The sequence below is a fragment of the Olea europaea genome, chromosome 12 (genome assembly GCF_002742605.1).
Source record: "Olea europaea var. sylvestris chromosome 12, O_europaea_v1, whole genome shotgun sequence".
Classification (NCBI taxonomy): Eukaryota; Viridiplantae; Streptophyta; class Magnoliopsida; order Lamiales; family Oleaceae; genus Olea; species Olea europaea.
In genome coordinates, this window is record NC_036248.1 from 26982441 (window position 1) to 27002294 (window position 19854).

The window sequence follows — 19854 nt, forward strand, 5'->3', positions numbered from 1 at the left end:
TAATATGCAATGTCACTTTTTTTAAAAAGCGATATTTGTCAACCAAAAAAAATAAAAAATTAAAAAATTAGGAAAATGACAAAAAAGGAAAACAATAGTGACAAACATTAAAAAAACGTGATAGAAATTCATAAAAAAATGACAAATACTCAAAAAAGTGACAAAAATTCAAAAACGTGAAACACTTAAAAAAGTGCCAAAAAGTGACAAAAGTTTAACAAAGTGACAAAATATCAATTAAAACATTGAAATCAGTTGAATAAAGAGACTAAAATTTTCATTTAAGTCCGTTATTATCTCGTGCGGATAATATAATGTAACTTTTCCTTTAAACAAAATTTTTTGAAAGATTATTAAATCTCAATCCTACAAAAAAAGAAAAAAGAAAGTGAGAAATTCAAAAAAGTGACAAAAATCAAATTAAAAAATTAAAAAAGTGACAAAATTAATTTGAGCGTAATTAATATGAAAATTTGTAACATTTTCATTTATTGTGCACGTAAATAGGAACAAGATAATAAATATAAAAGTGACCAAATAATTGAAATTGTTGTCCCAATAGAATACACAAACAACTTTTGTTAAAATGTAGAAGTCACCTTTTTTTGTTAAAATATTTGACATAAAATGTCATTTTTCTCCTCCTCCAATCCCCAATTCTCTCCCCAGTTTCCCACCAAAATTTAATCATAACTGCTAGAGCTCTCTTTGGTTTATCTCAATCCAACTACTTTGGTGGGATTTCCAACTGCTGTCGTACCTACTGGAATTTCCTTTAAAATAACTGATCCTACTCCAATTTTTGCATTTTCTCCAATTTTAACATTGCCCTAAATTTTAGTCCATGTACCTATTCGTCACACCTTGTAAAATTGTAACTCATGTTCTTCCAATCACAATTCCAGTGGCATGGTTAAATACTATGCCTTGTCCAATTTTTGCACATGGATGGATATTTATTGCAAAACTACTAAAACTTGATTCTGAATAAGAATTGCTAATACAATTATACCATTTAGCCAAAGTTTATATGCCCTTCTAATGACTGTGTGATAGTATAGATGAACAATAGTACTTTGACAAGATGGGCTCATGTTTTGTCTAAAATTTAGCCTCTTCTTGCATTTTTTTGCGATATATCATCTTTGAAACCATATTGACATATGGAATTGGATGAATCAATATGTCGAACACTTGGTGTGCACATTCTATGAACCTAAAGAATTTAGTTATCTGGCATTTGTAGTGTGAATTCACGAGTTTGTCTCAATTGTTTGTAAATCCCACAAACTTCATATATTCTAACATTATGAGGGTGTTTTGGAGCCATTTTTATGTAAAAATGCTTTTTGAAATAGTAAATTGATGGAAAATGTGTCGTTGAAAAGCAAGGAAAAGTTTTTGATTTACATGTAATATTATTTTAATGAAGAATGTGTGGTTAAAAAGAAGAAAAAGAAAAATGCATTTTAAAAAAAATGGATACCAAACAGGAGCTATTGATATAGTATACATCTCCTCCAATATCCAGCCATACCATACCCCTCCATCAAGCACGCTGAAAAACATCTATTCCTTTTCACTATGATATTGTATTGCTGCAAGCATCTTCTCTAACATAGCAAAAGACAATGTCAATCCCCATTTTTCCAAATCATTTGGCAGATTTCACTCTTTAAACGCCTCGTTTGTAGGTTTCTCTTTGTAATCAGTTGGGTTTGAAGCTCTTTGGGGTTTTGGATCGATGTTGGGACGTATAAATTACGGCGATTAGAGGTTTAGAGGGTATTTGATAGGTATTTTTATGTAAAAATGTATTTTAAAATAGTAATTGATGTGAAATGTGTGGTTGAAAAATAAAGAATTTTTTTTATTTATGTGTAATATTATTTTAATAAAGAATGTATGATTGAAAAGAAAAAAGAGAAAAATACATTTTGAAAAAAATAACTACGGGCCTTAAATTTATGTAAAGTGTATTAATCCAATTGGTTCCTTTTTTACAGTAGGAGCCTAATTTCCTCTTTATTCATTAGAGACCCAATTTGTCCGTAATATTCCCCACAGGCCCAAATGAAATCCAGTAAGCCGTTCTTAAGGGCCCATTCGCAACTGTCAAGCTCAAAGCATAATCCGTTCTCTACAGGGCCACTTGATGAAAAATTCCAATTCTCTATGGGAAAACGCGGCTGATTTTTGTACTTCACTTTGATCCCTGTTTCTCCTTCACAAAATTTATCAAAAATAGTATATCTTGTTCAACTGAATCCAGTAATCGCTTTTTGATATTTTGCGCATAAAGCCCTCGATTTTTTAAGCTTTAATTTAATGTTTTATTCAAATTGGTATTTACATTAATAATCGATTCTGTATATATATACACTGCCCATGGCACTTCCTCTCGGCAAGCTCACTCTCATCGTTGGTGCAGGTTCGTACACATTTATTTTAATTTTACTTAGGGATATGTATTTTCCTAATTGCGTAAATTATTGTGTAAACGATTAAATTGTTGACTTTCTGGTTGGAGCTAGAATGAGTTGCTGGTGGTAGGTAGTGTTTTTTAATCAAGAAAGAAATTTAGGGTTTTGATAAACCCTACTTTGGTTTTTTGAATGTAGTTTTATGCTTAGTGTGTAACCTTAGCCTATGGTTGCTGCTATTTGTTTTTTTCCTTTTTATTTTCATTGGGTTATTTGGTGTGTGAATGAGGTCCTATCTCGAGTAGAGATGTAAGATGAATTTAGTATTCTGAAACCGAAAGTGATTATAGAAAGTTGTAAGGAAATTGCTGCATGAACTTAGAAATTTGTTTTCTATCTCAACTTAGTGATGAAATTCTTATTTAACTCGTGATAGGTGGAGAAGATGGTTCTTGTGTCTCATTTATGTTCTCTCCAAAACATTTCGGCACCGATTTTTCTCATAGTTGTGTACAACTGATTTGTTTGCAATGCAGAGACGTATCTGTGTGATTGATGTTGTGTTCTGTGTTACCCACCGCAAGGTGTTTTTTGCTGTATTCATTTTTCTTTTTCTATTTTTCAATTGCCAGAAAACGCAGATACTTTTAATTTTAATTTTAATTTTTTTTAATTTTTTTTTTGGGTCTTGAGTTTTTTTGTGATATCTCGTATGCCTTCTCACAATCTGTTTGTGGGTCTTTTCTGCAAACTAGAGCCTTGTTAATTGATTTTAATTTATTTTTTGCATTCGTAGTTTCAGCAACTCAGTGTAGGCAATTTCAAGACCAGGTTTTGGGAATGATATTTGAGGTTGAGCTGCTTTCTATTACTGGAAATAATATTGACTTTCTCAATTCCCATTATATGGTTGGTCACATTAGGAATTGCTATATTGGATATTCCCAGGTGATCAATTTCTGGCTCAGCAAACATGCTAGCTTTTACACCCTAATTGAACAGTTGCCCCCTTGCTTTGGTCTCCATTTGCCCTTTTTTGATATGGACGATCCTTTATATCCAGTCTAACCTATATAGGCTATATTATGAGTGGACTTCACTTAGAAAAAATCTAGTCTTTCCTGCATTATAGTGGTTTTTCATGCATTATTCTTTCTTTCAACCCTTAAACACACCACAGTGGAGAGTTGCTCAATTCAAGAGAAAGATGGCTGTAAGACGAGAAAGATGTTGCAATATTGGAATTCTTTGCTTACTGCACCCTGTTTTTGGTCATCTGTTTGGCTGCTACACTGCTTTTTTCTGTGATAACATATCGATGGCCTTTAGCCTGCTTATGGAAGCACCCCTTTGTGCGGTTTTAAAAAAAAGATTTGTTTAACTATAAACTATAAAAATAGAATCTTACGATTCTGAAGATAGTTGTAGCAAGTTTGGCTAATAATTATTTGTAATGCTTTTAAAGTGTGGTATTAATGAGCAATTTTGATGCCTTTCATATCCAACCATAGTCAATATTGTTTAATTTGGTTTTGTTATGTGGTAAGAAGCACAGGATTGATTAGAACATAGCCATCTTTTATTTTTTCAGGCCTTGCTGGGTCTATTCTTGCTAAGGAAGGACGCATATCTGACGTGTCTGGTTTTTTCTCTGGTGCTTTTAAGGTACTTCCTGTTGGCTACTAGATCCCACTATATTGTTTATAGACTCTATGTCTTGACAGTCTTGCTAATGAATCTTCTCTAAAATGTTTTCTGAAGTAGATCTTGTTATACCTATTTGGCCCTGTTTGAGCTGCATTTTTTTGTGGAAAATAGGTTTTGGAATTGTAATTTTTTTAGAATGTGTGGTTGAAAAATAGAAAAAGTTTCATATTTACATGTATAATTACTTTATGGGAGAGTGTGTGGTCAAAAATGAGTTTTGGAAAAAAATGAGTTTTGGATAAAATGGAGCTCAAACATAGGCTTTATTTCATGGCAGATTTTGAAGAAACTTCAGCGTGACGATCCAACCATTTCAAATCCCAAACCAAAGAATGATTCTTTGCTGCAACAGGTTTGCAGTTTGTTTAACACTTTAGTTACATATATTTTCTTTTTCTTGTGTATTGGATATGCTTTATCTTGGATGTTCCTTATGTTTTTATGATCTTGGACCTGATCCTACTTAATGCTGATAGTTGAAATGGCATCTTTAAACTATTATGGATTTCTAAGGATGTTGTGCAGAGAGCAGGGTTGGGATGCGTTTTACGAGTTGTTGTTTTTTTTTTTTTTTTTAAAGTATATAAGCTGTTACAGAAGATTATTTTTAATGCCTCTGGTTCCATGGTATTTGGGGTTTGCATCACATCAATCAGTTTCTTGTTGAATAAAGTACCTAAGAGGCCTTTCAAAGTTGTTGTTGATTAGAAACTATCCTATCACATTGTTACCGAGATACTAAGGTACATGAGGTTTTGATACTAAGGTACATGAGGTTTTGATGTCATACACGTACCAAAGAAATATGACACTTGGTTGATACCTGAGGAAACATAAAAAACTTAGGAGTCCTGTCACATGTTTTCAATAACATGATCTATATCGGAAGTATACGGTATCAAGTTTGTAATATATAAATGGAGTTAAGAATATCAAACCTACAGGGATTGTAATTCAAATTCTAGTAAGTACTATAATTATATAGCATTTATTATGAAATCAATATTTTTAAACTAATCTAATGATGAATATGGTGATGAATTCAATGATATCAAAACAAGTTTGAAAGATTACTCAAGGTAAGAGCTTAGGATTTGATTTTACCTAATTATCAAATATGATTCTCAATTATCTAATTATCTCTAATAAACTTTGATGGAGCATAACATAGACATAGAAGCAATCACATGGAAGGAGAAGAGTAGTGATGGCAACGGGGCGGGTTTGCCCTCGCCCCGCCCCGCCTTTGACGGGGTGGGGCAGTTTTTTTGCCCCGTTTATATATATATATATATATATATATATTTTTTTTTTTTTTTTTTAATATTCCGAGTTCAATAAAATACGGATAACATTCAAATTGAACTTTTAATAAAGAATACCCTTACTTTATGTAAATTTAAGTTTTTGTTTTGGGATAAAATTATTTATAGTGTAAAATGATTTTTAGAGTGTGTGGATAAAAAGTACGAAAAAATTATAGGTCTACATGAAAACTATGTTATTAAAAAAATTGTGATAGAAAATAAGTTTAAATAAAAACGATTTTGAAATATGTTGCATAGATGAACTCTAAATATGTTATAATAGTAATAATTAAGTATGTAAACAAATAATTAACAAACAATTAGCTAAGTAGTAACAAAGTTATGATAAATTAAGGGTTGGATGAACAAATAATTAGAAATTTTCTATCTTCATATTTCCAAGTATTAATAATAAGAAGAGAAGGAGGGGCCGTGGAAAAGGAGAAAACGCCTGCAACACTCCAATTAATTCATTCCATCATCAATCTGTCTCTTACATAAAGGCTGCATACATATATAAATTCCAAAACATAAAAGGGCCTTAGGCCAGCCCATAAATACAGCCCAATTAAACTAATAAATCATGAAATAAATAACCCTAAGTAAAAGCCCAAAATAGGTGATGTCCTCATCAACTCTTCCAGGGTGGGAGGAAAAATTCGACTCAATCAAGTGGATAAGACATAATAGACCACGACGGACGATCTTTCTGAAGAACCAAATATTGAAACTCAATCTTGGTCCAGATTTGTTGGAACGTCGCTCTGACAATCCATATAGAATCAGACTCAGGTTGATCCATCCAATGAACAAGAAAGCACTGAATCTCTCTATGATTGGTCAACACAATCTGTTCATCTAAAATAACATCAATTTTGTCATTGCGTGCTGTGATAGGTAGTATTTGAATGGACATAGCAAAAGATTCAGTGTGAGAGTTCCGAGGTAGAGATAGAAAAAGATCATCAAAAGTGTTAAAATAGCTTTGTAAGCGTCGAAGTCCTTAACAATTAAAATAGGTTGGTGGTTATAATGTGATGAAAGATCATTGACATGTATTTAGACCAATGTGCTTTGAAATTTTAAAAGGACCAGCATTACGGGCTTGCAGTATAATATAATTCCCAATGTTAAATTCAAAATGTTGTTTATGCCAATCAGCTTGAGGTTTATATAATGCATTACTTGCGTCAAGTTGTTTATTGATCTCAGTATGCAAGTCATGAAAATGATACACAAATTCTCTAGCTGACAACGATACATTAGCATGTGGGGACATGGGAATAAGATCTAACGGCCGCCTAGACTTATAACTATGAACAACTTTAAATGGATTTAGACCTAGAGATCGATTCATAGAATTGTTATATGCAATTTGAACAGTTGGGGGGATCAAGTCTCAATTCCCAAGATTTTTCTGGACTAGAGACTTGAATAAATTGCTAGGACTTTGGTTAACGACTTCATTTTGACCATCAGTTTGAGGTGGTTTTGCATTGGAGAATTTCGATTTAATGCTAACCATAGGCGACCGGGTTCTCCAAAAGTGATTGTGAAATCATGGGACATAGTACCAAACTCACCTAAAACAAGTTTAGTTAGATAGCTTGGGGTGAATTATCCAAATAATCATTGAACTTTGCAAAGAGTTTCCACTGGGTCATTGAACTTTAAAAATCATCAAATTCATCACTGAACTTTGCAAAAGGTTTCCACTTGATCATTGAACTTTGCAAAAAGTTTCCCAAAGGGTCACTACTTCTGGGAAACAACGACTCTTCTATTACATTCTTTCATTTTTCTATGACTAGGGCTCGATTAGGATATTTGGAAGAGATGTGACCAAAGTCCTTGCAGCTGATGCATAGCAAGTGAGAAGAAGTCCTTGGAGTTTCAAAAATTTTACCCTTATTTTCCAAGATTGAAAGAACATTAGACGGGGGAGGTCCTAGAAGGGACTTAAAGGGAGGAAGTGGAGCCAATGAGACAAAAGAATGGTTGTCAATACGCCTTTTATATGGTTAGATAGCTTGGGGTGAATTATCCAAATAATCATTGAACTTTGCAAAGAGTTTCCACTGGGTCATTGAACTTTAAAAATCATCCAATTCATCACTGAACTTTGCAAAAGGTTTCCACTTGATCATTGAACTTTGCAAAAAGTTTCCCAAAGGGTCACTACTTCTGGGAAATTTTTTGCAAAGTTTAGTGATGAATTGGATGATTTTTAAAGTTCAGTAACCTCGTGGAAACCTTTTGTAAAGTTCTGTAATGAATTGGATGATTTTTAAAATTTAGTAACCACGTGGAAACTTTTTACAAAGTTCATTGACCATTTGGGTAATTCACTCAGATAGCTTGCCCTCATGGCTTATGATTGAAAACATTATATCAAATTCATGAATTACTTCAATGCAAAAGCTAAATTCTCACATATCCAATGCAAAACGGGTATGTTTGTGAAGAACTAAGTGCAACGATGTACAATCACAAGTTGGTCCAACTCCCGTTCTTAAAAGTCAAATATAACATTTCTTTGCTCGTGGGATTCGTACACTCTCAAATTTCGGAGTACTAATAGTCAACTCATAATCTTAGGCTAAAGAATAAGCGTGATCAAGAGTAGTGACACCTCGAAAGAAAAGCTCACGCCTAAGATCATCTCTTAGACCTAAAGTTCTGTAATGAATTGGATGATTTTTAAAATTTAGTAACCACGTGGAAACTTTTTACAAAGTTCATTGACCATTTGGGTAATTCACTCAGATAGCTTGCCCTCATGGCTTATGATTGAAAACATTATATCAAATTCATGAATTACTTCAATGCAAAAGCTAAATTCTCACATATCCAATGCAAAACGGGTATGTTTGTGAAGAACTAAGTGCAACGATGTACAATCACAAGTTGGTCCAACTCTCGTTCTTAAAAGTCAAATATAACATTTCTTTGCTCGTGGGATTCGTACACTCTCAAATTTGTTTTCTTTTATCTTCTTCCCAAGGATGTAATCTAAGGTTGATTTACAAATCACTACCCTTTATCATCTTCATTTTGGTTAGATTTTACTAATTAAAATTCAACATATAAATAAATGAGGGTTCTCCTTATTTTTGACTTCTTTAACCTCCAAGAATCAATCAAGTTACTAACCCTTTTATCAAAGGCTTAATCTTCTAAAACAAATGTTTGATGTTTACTCAAGGAATATAGCGCGTCTTTTATTTTATGCATCTGCTTTTTCAGATACATATACTCTTTAACTAATTTTATGTGGGGACATTTCTATATTAAGCTTTCTAAATAACCTCTGTAGCGAGTTTTAAGCCTTATTATGGGATACTTTAGAATTATCAACGTCGATTGAATGAAGGATTTGCTTAAAATTGTTCAAATTAGCAGAGAGGGCCTTACTATCTTCAAGAGTAACAGTCATCTGGGTTTGGATAGCTACTATTTGTCGAGTGAGTGCATCAAATTGTGAAGAGTCCATATCTAGTTACTAAAACTAAAAGGCTTAATCTTCTAAAACAAATGTTTGATGTTTACTCAAGGAATATAGCGCGTCTTTTATTTTATGCATCTGCTTTTTCAGACACATATACTCTTTAACTAATTTTATGTGGGGACATTTCTATATTAAGCTTTCTAAATAACCTCTGTAGCGAGTTTTAAGCCGATAATTTTCAATTCAGATGATTTTAGGGCACTAGGTTTTAAACCTTTGCAGACTTAATTACTCAAATCATAAAAGCTTCACAATGAGATTATTATAATTGTCTTTATTGGGATCTTTTAGGGTAGCTTCACAACAATGCAACTTTTTCCTTTTATGCAGTAATTAGTACAATGCCCTTATAATAACTCATTCTGAAAAAATGATCTCTAACTTAAGGTTATTATCCAATTGGTCTCGGACAATCCACACAAAATTTTAGCTTAAACAGAATCCACATTTATCTCCAAGTTTCCCTATAACAACTCAACCACCCAAACATCCTAGATTTGGTTTAAATATATAATAATATTTAGTAGTTGTTTGGATTTAGCATCTAAGTTCTCTATTTCAATCTATAGACATGAATTAACCTATTGTACTATTCATGTACAATGCTACAATCAATTCGCGTGCATAGATATCTCACGTTCCACATGAATAAGCAAAAAATTAACTAAGGCACATAACTTCTCCACACTTCATAAATCAACACATGTTCTCAATTATAAACATCAATATCGACAATGCTATCTAACTCACACAAACATGCAAAAACAACTTTTTTTTTTTAACAGCACAACAATAACTAAAAATAAAAATAAAAAACTAAGGCAATTAGACAATTTATATTTTACCCCCTAAACTTATATTAAATAATCCTCAGTGTGAAATTAAAGGAAAAGGAGGATAACCCTGAATTGTCTATATTGCCAAATGCCAATGACATTATGGTGCTATGATGCTGGATTTGATGGATTCTTCTTCTATCTTCACCCAAAACTTGAGATTTCCTATAAAAAGAAATAACCTCATTACTAACTAAAATTTGACACTAAAATAAAAAATAAGAGAGAGAGAGAGCAAGTTTGGGTTGCCTCTCAAGAAACGCTTTTTTAATGTCATTATCTCGACAGTGATAATCTGCATCATGGAGCTTTGAAGAAATCTTTTCATGCCTTGCTCCTTTTGCTTCTTTTTATATTGCCAAATGCCAATGACATTATGGTGCTATGATGCTGGATTTGATGGATTCTTCTTCTATCTTCACCCAAAACTTGAGATTTCCTATAAAAAGAAATAACCTCATTACTAACTAAAATTTGACACTAAAATAAAAAATAAGAGAGAGAGAGAGAGCAAGTTTGGGTTGCCTCTCAAGAAACGCTTTTTTAATGTCATTATCTCGACAGTGATAATCTGCATCATGGAGCTTTGAAGAAATCTTTTCATGCCTTGCTCCTTTTGCTTCTTTTGTTTAATAAAACTTGCATATTCCATACGTTTCAAGATCAACTATGTAAACTTCTTCCTCATCAGGCTTAATCACAAACTCAATTGTTGGGCAATTGATGAAGTCTAAAGAATGTGTGTTAATTTCATCTTCATTAATTGTTCATTTGGTTCTGTTGTGAATTTGTTATTCTCTTTATGTTCTTCTTCAATAGTTGATATTTCTTTGGGTTGAATAGTCGGTTCCGAGTCCAAATCTACGAGCAATGATTGTTTTTTCTTTTCAACTTTTTCCAGTGGATTATATCCCCACCTTTTAAATTCAAACTAGTATCTCCCATCTCCCACACATGTTGCTGTCATCCAATTCGGCAAATTCATTATAATAATTTGGAAGTACGTTCTCGTTCAACAGAGGACCATCTCCCAAGTATGATGTCCTCATCCCAATCGACAGATACATATTCTCGCACAAACATGTAGCTTTCATTAGATTTATCAATTGATTGTTTTCGACATCTTGAATATTATATAAACCAAAGAATCTTTAACCTATAGAAGTCGGTACATGTATACAAACAGTACCTGGTATAATGCATCCCATAACAATGCTCACAATATATATCTCATACAAGCATATCAATATCATCCATGTCAAGATTACTTATTGCAATTGCTTTGCTTCCCTGCCATTGTTAGTATAAAGCATACGTTACTGAATAGTACCTGGAAAACAGTAAACAAAAGTAAGATCAAGGTGGGTGGCCAAAATTTACAAAATAAAAAATTTTAAACTAAAAGAAAAGCTAGTTAGTAATAATGCTCGTAAAAATCAAATAAAACAATTCCAGACAACGGCGTCAAAAACTTGTCACGCGTTTTCTATATCATGATTTACACCACAAGTATACGGTGTCAAATTTTGTAATAGATAAATGGAGTTTGAGAGTGTTGAACCCACAGGAATTGTAATTCATATTATAGTAAGCACTATAATTACATAGCCTTAATTTTATCTAGACGAATGTGTTATGAAATTAATATTTTTAAACTAATCTAATAATGAATATGGTGACGAATTCAATGATATCAAAACTAGTTTGAAAGATCACTCGAGTCAAGAAAGCCTAGGATTTAATTTCACCTAACTATCAAATATGATTCTCAATTATCCAGTTATCTCTAATCAACTTTTCCATGTTTATAAGCAAGATCTCAACTAATATATATTTCTACCCCTCTCTCGAGTGTCGACCAGAAATTAATTCTAAATTTCAATTTCAATAGCTCTATTCCAAATTAAAATCAAGAATTTATCAATTTCATGATTCTTTCATAGAGTAAGCTTTATAGATTCTACACTTTCTCTTGAAATCCATAAAATCTACGTTGTGTTAATCTTATGACGGCATCGAAATTTCCCTCTCTTGAGTACTAAAATTAACTAGCATCTACTTATTTAGTTTGTGGCCAATTAACTAAAAGTATTAAAATCATAACACAAATAAACGGAATGGAAAATTTTGTAGAAATAATTAAAATAAATTCAAATCCTACTCTCAAGTTTTGGCTAATCAAACCCTAGAAGAATAGTTTAGTTCATGGTAAAAAACATGAAATCTATAGAATTCAAAATAAACAACATAAAGAACAGAATAGAAAAAGTTAGGGCCTGTTCTCTTTGTTGTTTTCATATTATTTTTAGTTTTTAATTTTTGAAAACATTGAAAACACGTTTACTTACCTATTTTCATAAATGAATTTTCGAAAACGCAGAAAAAAATTACAAAGAAAACGCAAAACGGCCTTTTAGTCGTTTTGGCTGTTTTTAGTAGAAATCAAGCCAAAACTTCAAAATGCGGAAAACGCGGTATTTTTGCAAATAGCAAGGTAGCTCAGTTGGTTGAGTCACGAATTTTGTTAAGGTCAAGAGTTCAATTCCGTTTCACCGCAATTTAGTACAAAGGAATTTTCTTTTTATATGCACAGTACAAGAAATTTCAATTAAATTTCGCGTTTTTTCTTATCAATAACCGGATAGCTCAATTGGTAGAGTCCTGGATTTTTAGATGGTCTTGAGTTCGATTCCACCAGCCTATTTTCAATACAAAGGGGCCTTTTTTTTTTTTTTTTTAATGCACAATATGAAAATCTTTCAAATAAATTGGTAGGTGGCTGAAATTCGAACCTTGGTCACCAGCATGGAGTTTTAATGCCTTAACCACTATGGCAACCGCTTTTGCTTTGTTGTATACGTAAATAAACTATATATATATATATATGAATAATTGCTTTTAAAATTTCTAGAGAGTAAACGCATTTTTTAATTTTTTATTTTTGAAAACAATTTTTCAAAATGACAAAAAGAACGCGTTTTCAACAATCTTAAAATGGACACTCAAAACACAAAATCAAAAATAAATTCAAAACTCAAAACTAAAATCTGAAACACAAAGAGAACAGCTCCTTAGTTTTTGGGTGGATCTTCAATCTTCTTCTTTGATGTTGTTCTTGCCTTCCTTTTAATATCTTGAATCTTGTCCCTTTGAATTGTAGGAGAAAATAGGTCTTTGATCTTGTATTTATAGTATTTTGGAGTCTTGGAAAGAATTGGAGACAAATCGGACCCAAAAAAAAAAAAAACTAAAAAATCTGACTCTCTTTGTTCGCATGTGGCAACTGGCGCCACAGCTCAGTGAATTTCTTCAAAGCACCCACCTCTCTGGTTCGTAGCTACTTATTTCCTTCAAGTTTTATACCATTCGCACTAATTTACCTAATCTATAAAACAACATTAAAACAACACATTAAAACGTCCAAAAACTCTAAGAATCAAACGAAATATCAAGATTAAGTAGCATTAATATGGTGAGTGAAACTCACATATCAAGTCCGGTGTAATGCATTGATCTTCCTGCCATGCTAATTAAGAATTAAAAATCAGGTGCATGGAGAGTGATTTTTCATATGCAAAAGAATTATATGGCTCTCATTGTTACGACTAAGTCCAATGGACGATGCTTGAAAATTTGGTTATGACTCTGAATGTTGGATGTGACGATATTGTGTTTGCGGGTAATTGATGATGCCTGTAGTCCAGAAAAGTATGTAATAACTTGTGGTGAGTTCAACAGTTGACCTGCATGAAATTTTTGCATCCATGGTCCTTGTGTCACTGTGATATTTCATGTTTGTGAATTACTAAAGCTTGATCACCCCTTACAACATTTTCGAAACATATGTTAGATGTTCTTATTGCAGTAACTGAAGGAATATTTAATTTGTATAGGTCAATAGTTTGAGGGAGGAGCTGCAACTGTTGGCATCAAGTAGATCTGTTACAATTGTTACATCAAAAACTTCAGGTTTCTGTTATCATAAATTCTTTTTTCCTTTGTTGTTATCATACATACATATTCATTATTGCAAAACTACATGAAAGATTTTTGTTTCTTCGAACCGATTAGGATCTAGTGCAAGGATATAAATCAATTTCATGACAACCACCTCTTTACATTCTTGAGTTTGCTGCTGTGGTGATATCGACTTGGTGTTAATGTAACATCATATATAAAACATAATCTTTTTCCTTAACAAATTAGGTTCTAGTGCAAGGATTAGTATTACCTATGTCATGAATGTTGCCATCTTAACTGTTATTTTTATCATCTTAATATCAAAAATAAAAGACCAGATTTTTCTGTTCTATAAATCACTGTCATGAATCCTACTGGTGCTTCGTGTCCATGTCTGTGTCCAGCATGTGTCACGTGGTGGTGTCTGTTACCAGCACTCTCGCTCCTTGGACACTAGCATATACTCTATTTATTTTTCCTTCGCAGTATTGTAATATCTAGTTTAAGTTCAAGTTATTTTAATATAACAGATAGCTACTCAACCAATTTAAAAGATGTCATGAACAAAATCAAAACAAGAAAATAGTTGATATTATTAAAAGATAAAAAAATATAAACATGAAGATAAAATATATAAATCTTCATTTTTAAAGAATTTCGATTACCATTTCCCCAACATGTCTGTGTCGTACTTTTTGAAAAATCATTTGTCGTTTGTTTGTGCAACATAGGTGGTAGGTGATAACCTTTGACCTAGAACCTTAAATATAAACCAAGTTACACATTGTACTATAAATTTTGAAAAATGATACTCCTTCCGTCCCATTTATATAGGCTAACTTCCTTATTTTCTTTATTGAGAATGGTTTGTTTTGTTCATTTACTAATATACCCTTATTTAATTTGCCTAATTATAATCAATTTTCTCCACTTAATCTTAAAATTGTACAAATATAAATAATGGAAGACTAGGAAAGTTTTTGGTAAAAATTGCTTTTTCAATAATATTAAATAAGATTTCTTAATGTGAAAAATAAAACCAATTTATATAAATGGGATAGAGGGAGTATTGTTTTTCTTCTCTTCATGAAATTTTGGGGATATTAGTATTTTGTTGATAAATTTGCTTAGATGAAATTCAAGCCTACTGTTCTTCTAGCTGTTATGTCCTTGTTCATATAAAATTTAAAAGCTAGAAGAAACCATGGAAATCATTGTCTAGGTTGTAACATATTGCAGAATTGTGTATCTATTCTTATCTGCATTTTTTTTACTAATAATTTTTTACCAACCTTTCCAAGAGTTTTCTAGCAATGGCTTTCTAATGCTATGCTCTTGATTGAGATTTCTATATCAAATAATTACAGGGTCCGGCAAATATGGTGTAGTTATTGTTATTGTAGTTGTCGGGTACGGCTATATATGGTGGAAGGTAATTCTTCTATTCTTCTTGGTCATATGATTTAACAAAGCACATTTTGCTCATATTGCCACATCGAGGAGGAGTTGTATTGTCTCATTACAAGTTGTCTTCTTAAAGATTCATTTTTTGTTTCCTAATATTTTCACAATTAAATTCCATAGAAATTTGTACAATATAATAATCTCCTTTTGCGAGGACTCTCCACTATGACAAGTATTCAACATCATTTTATTTCAAGTTTATAAGTGTTATCTTTTGAATGTTCTCCCCGATAACTAGATATTTAAGCAGAGCTCGGTTGAGTTTTCTTTTGAATGAGAAAGTGGAATAAAACCGTTTAAGTGTGCATCTTCTGTTGGAATACTTACTGGTGGACAATCCTTGCTCATATACACTTTAATGGCATGTGGATTTTGGTTGGCAGATGGATCAAGATCTTCATCTTGTTAGAGGAATGCCAATTTGATGTATGGATAGAGGCGGAAATGTTCAACTCTTAGAAAACATAATATGCTAATCTGATTCAGTTTTTGCTGAACCGAAATGGTGAACTATCGATCTGTGGGTTTTTTAAATGTTCAAAAACATCTTCAAGAGGGATTATATTTTCAAACTGCAATTTGAAGTTCAAAACTTTTCATACCTAGGTGGGAAACTTTTGCTTGTCAAATACTAAATGTTGACCTCTCAATATACCTGGACGACTTTCTGTCTATCAGATACAAGGAAAATTTAATGCTCGGATACCGTCATTTTAATTTTTTCTTTGCATAATTATTTCGTGAAATAAATATTAGATTAGTTCATATCTTAAGATTTCACTCCCTTTTTAGATCTCCTTCTGGGCTGATTAGCATCTTTTAAATTTTTAATGCGATTGCAGGGTTGGAAACTATCTGATATGATGTTTGCAACCAGGCGTGGGTTAAACGATGCATGTGCTTCTGTAGGAAAACAGCTTGAGGGTGTGTACACTTCGATTTCGGTAAGTTCTCATTCTAACATATCTGTTTTCCTCATTTTACATTTCACTTGTTTAGTAATTTACCTTGAATATTTATTGTGGACAGTCTTAGCGTTATTGACATATTATTCATAGCTGTAATCTATCAAACCTACTGATCATATTACTTGTATGTTGTTTGAAGTCCTTAGGGTAGTCAGTATTGCTTCGTCTTATCATATATTGCTAAGAAATAGTTAAGTTGAAATAGATTCTCTTTATTCTGCTGTGATGGACTTGATGTTGCTGCTGGCATGAAGTTTCATGAACTCTTTGAACAAGTGGATGATTGACAATTGACCAATTTTCTTCTTGATTGTTCATTTTCATGTCAAGCACATGAAGTCTTCCTGCAATATTAAGTTGATCAATAATTTTTTTAGTGCTTCAATAACCCAAGACCATACCTTCTCCAGTGATCTCAAAATTGGCCTCCGAATTCAAGTTCATTTGGAGTTATTGATTTCCCTGATCAAGATAGATTTGTAAAATCCACGTAGCATGACTATTTTAGTGATGACATGAATGGAGTAAATTATGTTTATTCAAGATTTGTAGAATCAAGACATTTTGACTATTTTTGTGGTGACAGAAAATGGGGGAACAACGTTTGTTTTTGGTTGTTTTCCTTGTGCATGCAAACTATTCTTTGGGCATTGCTTGATTTGCTTCACACTTCTGTCTTGGGTACTAATTGTCATTTTGATTATTTTCTGAACTATTATTTGGAAACACTTAGGAACCATGGACTTGTATTATTTTGTTAGTTCGAATTACTTTAGTGATTCTTATGTTACTCCCGTACTTTGGGCATTGCTTGATTTGCAAACTATTCTTTGGGCATTGCTTGATTTGCTTCACACTTCTGTCTTGGGTACTAATTGTCATTTTGATTATTTTCTGAACTATTATTTGGAAACACTTAGGAACCATGGACTTGTATTATTTTGTTAGTTCGAATTTCTTTAGTGATTCTTATTTTACTCCCGTACTTTGCTGGAGATGAACCTTATATGAGCAGAATTTAGCTTCTCAGCGCTGTTAATCCCTGTTAGGTTCTTTTATTTGTCGTTGACAGTTTTTATTCCACAAAGTGTTGCTAAAACATCCATAGAGTGTATTTAGTCAAATGCATGCGGATATGGTAGTTTGAAGAATGCCATTGCGTCATTTATCGTCTTACCTTTTCAGGCCACTAAACGGCATTTATCTTCAAGAATTGATCGTGTAGATTGTAAAATTGATGAGTGTGTGGATGATACAACTGCAACTAAAGAAGAGGTTAGATAAATCAATGGTGACTATTGGATCAATTTTTGCTCCGTTTTATATTGGTCTAAGTATCCTGCCAAGTCACTGAGCGCTTGATAAATTTTATAGGTTTCTGAACTACGAGGAGAGGTGAAACTGATAGGTGCAGATGTCCACTCAGTTCACCACGTAGTGCGATCTCTGGTGATTAGTCTGTACACTGTGTGCGCGCTCTAGCGCGTGTACTTTCATCTAATTTTTCATTGTTTACTTTAAGATCGGATTAGAAACTAATTTCCTTTTACAGGAGACAAAAATCAGTAGGATAGAAGGGAGACAGGTATTATTTGAGTTTAAACTCTGGAATTCTGTGTCTGTATTCATGGAATAATTTTACCATCTAATAATGATTGCCAATCATATGCTATCATCAATGTAGAACGAAACGAACTTTGGAGTTGGAAAGTTGGTTGCTTATGTGAGGAATCTTGAAAATAACAGACCTGTGGAGCAGATTGAGGCAAGAAAGAAACTTTCTACTCTTCCTATTTAATTTTAGCAATAATTGTGGATTTTCTAAATTTTGTTCTTTGCAATCTGGAGGGAGCTGCATCAAGTTCTTCCCGTCCTGCTCTTGAATTGCCTCAAGTATCTCCATCAAAGGTAGAATATTATTACGTCAATGTAAAATATTCACGATAGGTCCGTCCGGATGTCATTGCTAAAATGTGGATTTAATTTCTATTTGCTTTTCTTCTGTGTTTTTCACAGGCTGCTTCTTTACCTGCCAATTCATCAATCGAGCCACCTTCTCCCTCTGATAGATCTAACAAGGTTTGTGGACTGTGCATTCTACCTGGAAAGTTATGGCATATGTACATGACAATTTAATTTCCCCAAGTTATTGGGAAAGTGAAATGTCTATGAAACCTCTATGACTCTTTTTGTTACATTCCTTTAATATTTACCGTAATTCTTTTTCATCCCTTCTGTTATATATATTGATTTCAAGCTGGTAACGGTAGTTAAAAATGTCTATGAAAAATCTGTGATTCTTTTGGTTAGTTTGCTGTATAAATCTGCTACACTTGTATCAAAAATATAAAATTCTAGACATCTAATGACTGTTTTTCTGAGTTATGCTCAACATCTAGTTATACATCCCTGTTGAAGTATCAGTATTTCTATTCCACACTGACTCGTACTTCATTTTCAGCATCTTTTGCAAAATACCATTTCTGCCTCAGGGTTAAAGGTACTATCGTATTTTATTACAAATTTATGCCTTTCATTTGATTTTAAATGGTCGGTGTCGTCTAACCCATCAGGTATCCCTTCTTAGGATCTTTATGAAATCTCAGATGGAGTCGGAGTGTCGAGCCTCAGCACCCCTCGGGTTTCCAATGGGGTTCATTCATCGGAAGATACAAACAATGATATTCCAGGTTCTGGTATGTTTGGGAGAACGTTTTCTGGCATCAGCGCTTCTTTCCTTTCAAGAAACCGGAGTGTGAAGCAGTCTTTTAAGTAGCCAATCTCGGCAACCTACTTATGATATGCCTTTAATGTTAGCTGCGGCTAGCTGAGCCCACCCGACACAGGCTGTGCCTGGCCATATTTGTAGTTACTGAATTTTGTAGAGATATTGTTAAAAGTTATAAAATTGATTTAGGTATATATGTAATGGTTCGGGATCAAATTAATTTCTCAGATAAAAGTAGAGATGTTGAAAAATCCTCAATAAAAAAGTCTCGTTTACTTCTAGTCTTTGCCTGCGTCTTGTTTTTGTTGCAGATAGCGATTTACAACCTACATTCTGGATGTGCAAATCAAATTCTTTCACAAAGGATAGTATTTACAATTTGCTCTGAAATTACAGTGAATTTGGTTAGGTAAACGTTGCACCCAGTGGGGGTTTACTCAGTCGAACCAGCCTGTAAGGTTTGCCTAGGCTGGTTCCAAACTTGTTAGTTAGGTTGCACCTAGTGATGTTAAAACAGGTAAGTCGGACCGAACTTGTTAGGCATGGGCCAGGCTCAACTTGTTTTGACACCTCTAGTTGTGCCCGCTACTCTTTAATTGTTGAAGTTGTCGTTTGAAGTGTTGCACAGTTAATATTCATGGTTATCGTCTACAATGTACTAGATCTTATTATTAACAAGTTAAAATCTTTAAGGGTCCGTTTGTATGGCTTTTGAAAAGTTAAAAGGAGTTTTGAGACTTAAAAGTTGTTTTTAAATCTGTTTGAAAATTTTATGAAAGTGTTTATACTTAAAAGAGCTCTTAAAGAAAACTGATCCAATATATTTTCTTTTAAAGCAATTTGGAATAGAAAATTCTTTCAAAAATTAAGTAATTTTTTTAAAAAATTCTTTTACAAAAAGTAAAAGTAAAAAATCTTAACAAATGGGTCCTAATCATATTTGTCTTGTTTTG

At 32.8% G+C, this 19854-nt stretch overlaps 1 protein-coding gene across 2 annotated transcripts; it reads left to right on the top strand.

Annotated features, from left to right (window-relative positions):
• Positions 1-2135: 2135 nt before the first annotated feature.
• Positions 2136-19187, top strand: LOC111406226. Of its 2 annotated transcripts, none has more exons than XM_023035506.1 (14): positions 2136-2431; positions 4015-4088; positions 4408-4482; positions 13675-13750; positions 15109-15173; positions 16048-16149; positions 17359-17448; positions 17548-17642; positions 17740-17758; positions 17858-17938; positions 18022-18081; positions 18190-18252; positions 18635-18673; positions 18761-19187. In XM_023035506.1, exons 1-14 carry the CDS (start codon positions 2389-2391, stop codon positions 18947-18949), a joined length of 1071 nt encoding a protein of 356 aa, XP_022891274.1. In that variant the 5' UTR covers positions 2136-2388; the 3' UTR covers positions 18950-19187. The 2 variants fall into 2 exon arrangements, with proteins under 2 accessions (XP_022891274.1, XP_022891275.1); XM_023035507.1 differs by having other exon boundaries at positions 17548-17622; positions 17726-17758.
• Positions 19188-19854: the final 667 nt, after the last annotated feature.

Excerpts from the sequence above, each read along its gene's own strand:
- LOC111406226 (XM_023035506.1), top strand. The coding sequence starts at position 2,389 with ATGGCACTTCCTCTCGGCAAGCTCACTCTCATCGTTGGTGCAG. Across the intron at positions 2,432-4,014 it reads CACTCTCATCGTTGGTGCAG|GCCTTGCTGGGTCTATTCTT; the intron begins GTTCGTACACAT and ends TTATTTTTTCAG. Across the intron at positions 15,174-16,047 it reads ACGGCTATATATGGTGGAAG|GGTTGGAAACTATCTGATAT; the intron begins GTAATTCTTCTA and ends ATGCGATTGCAG.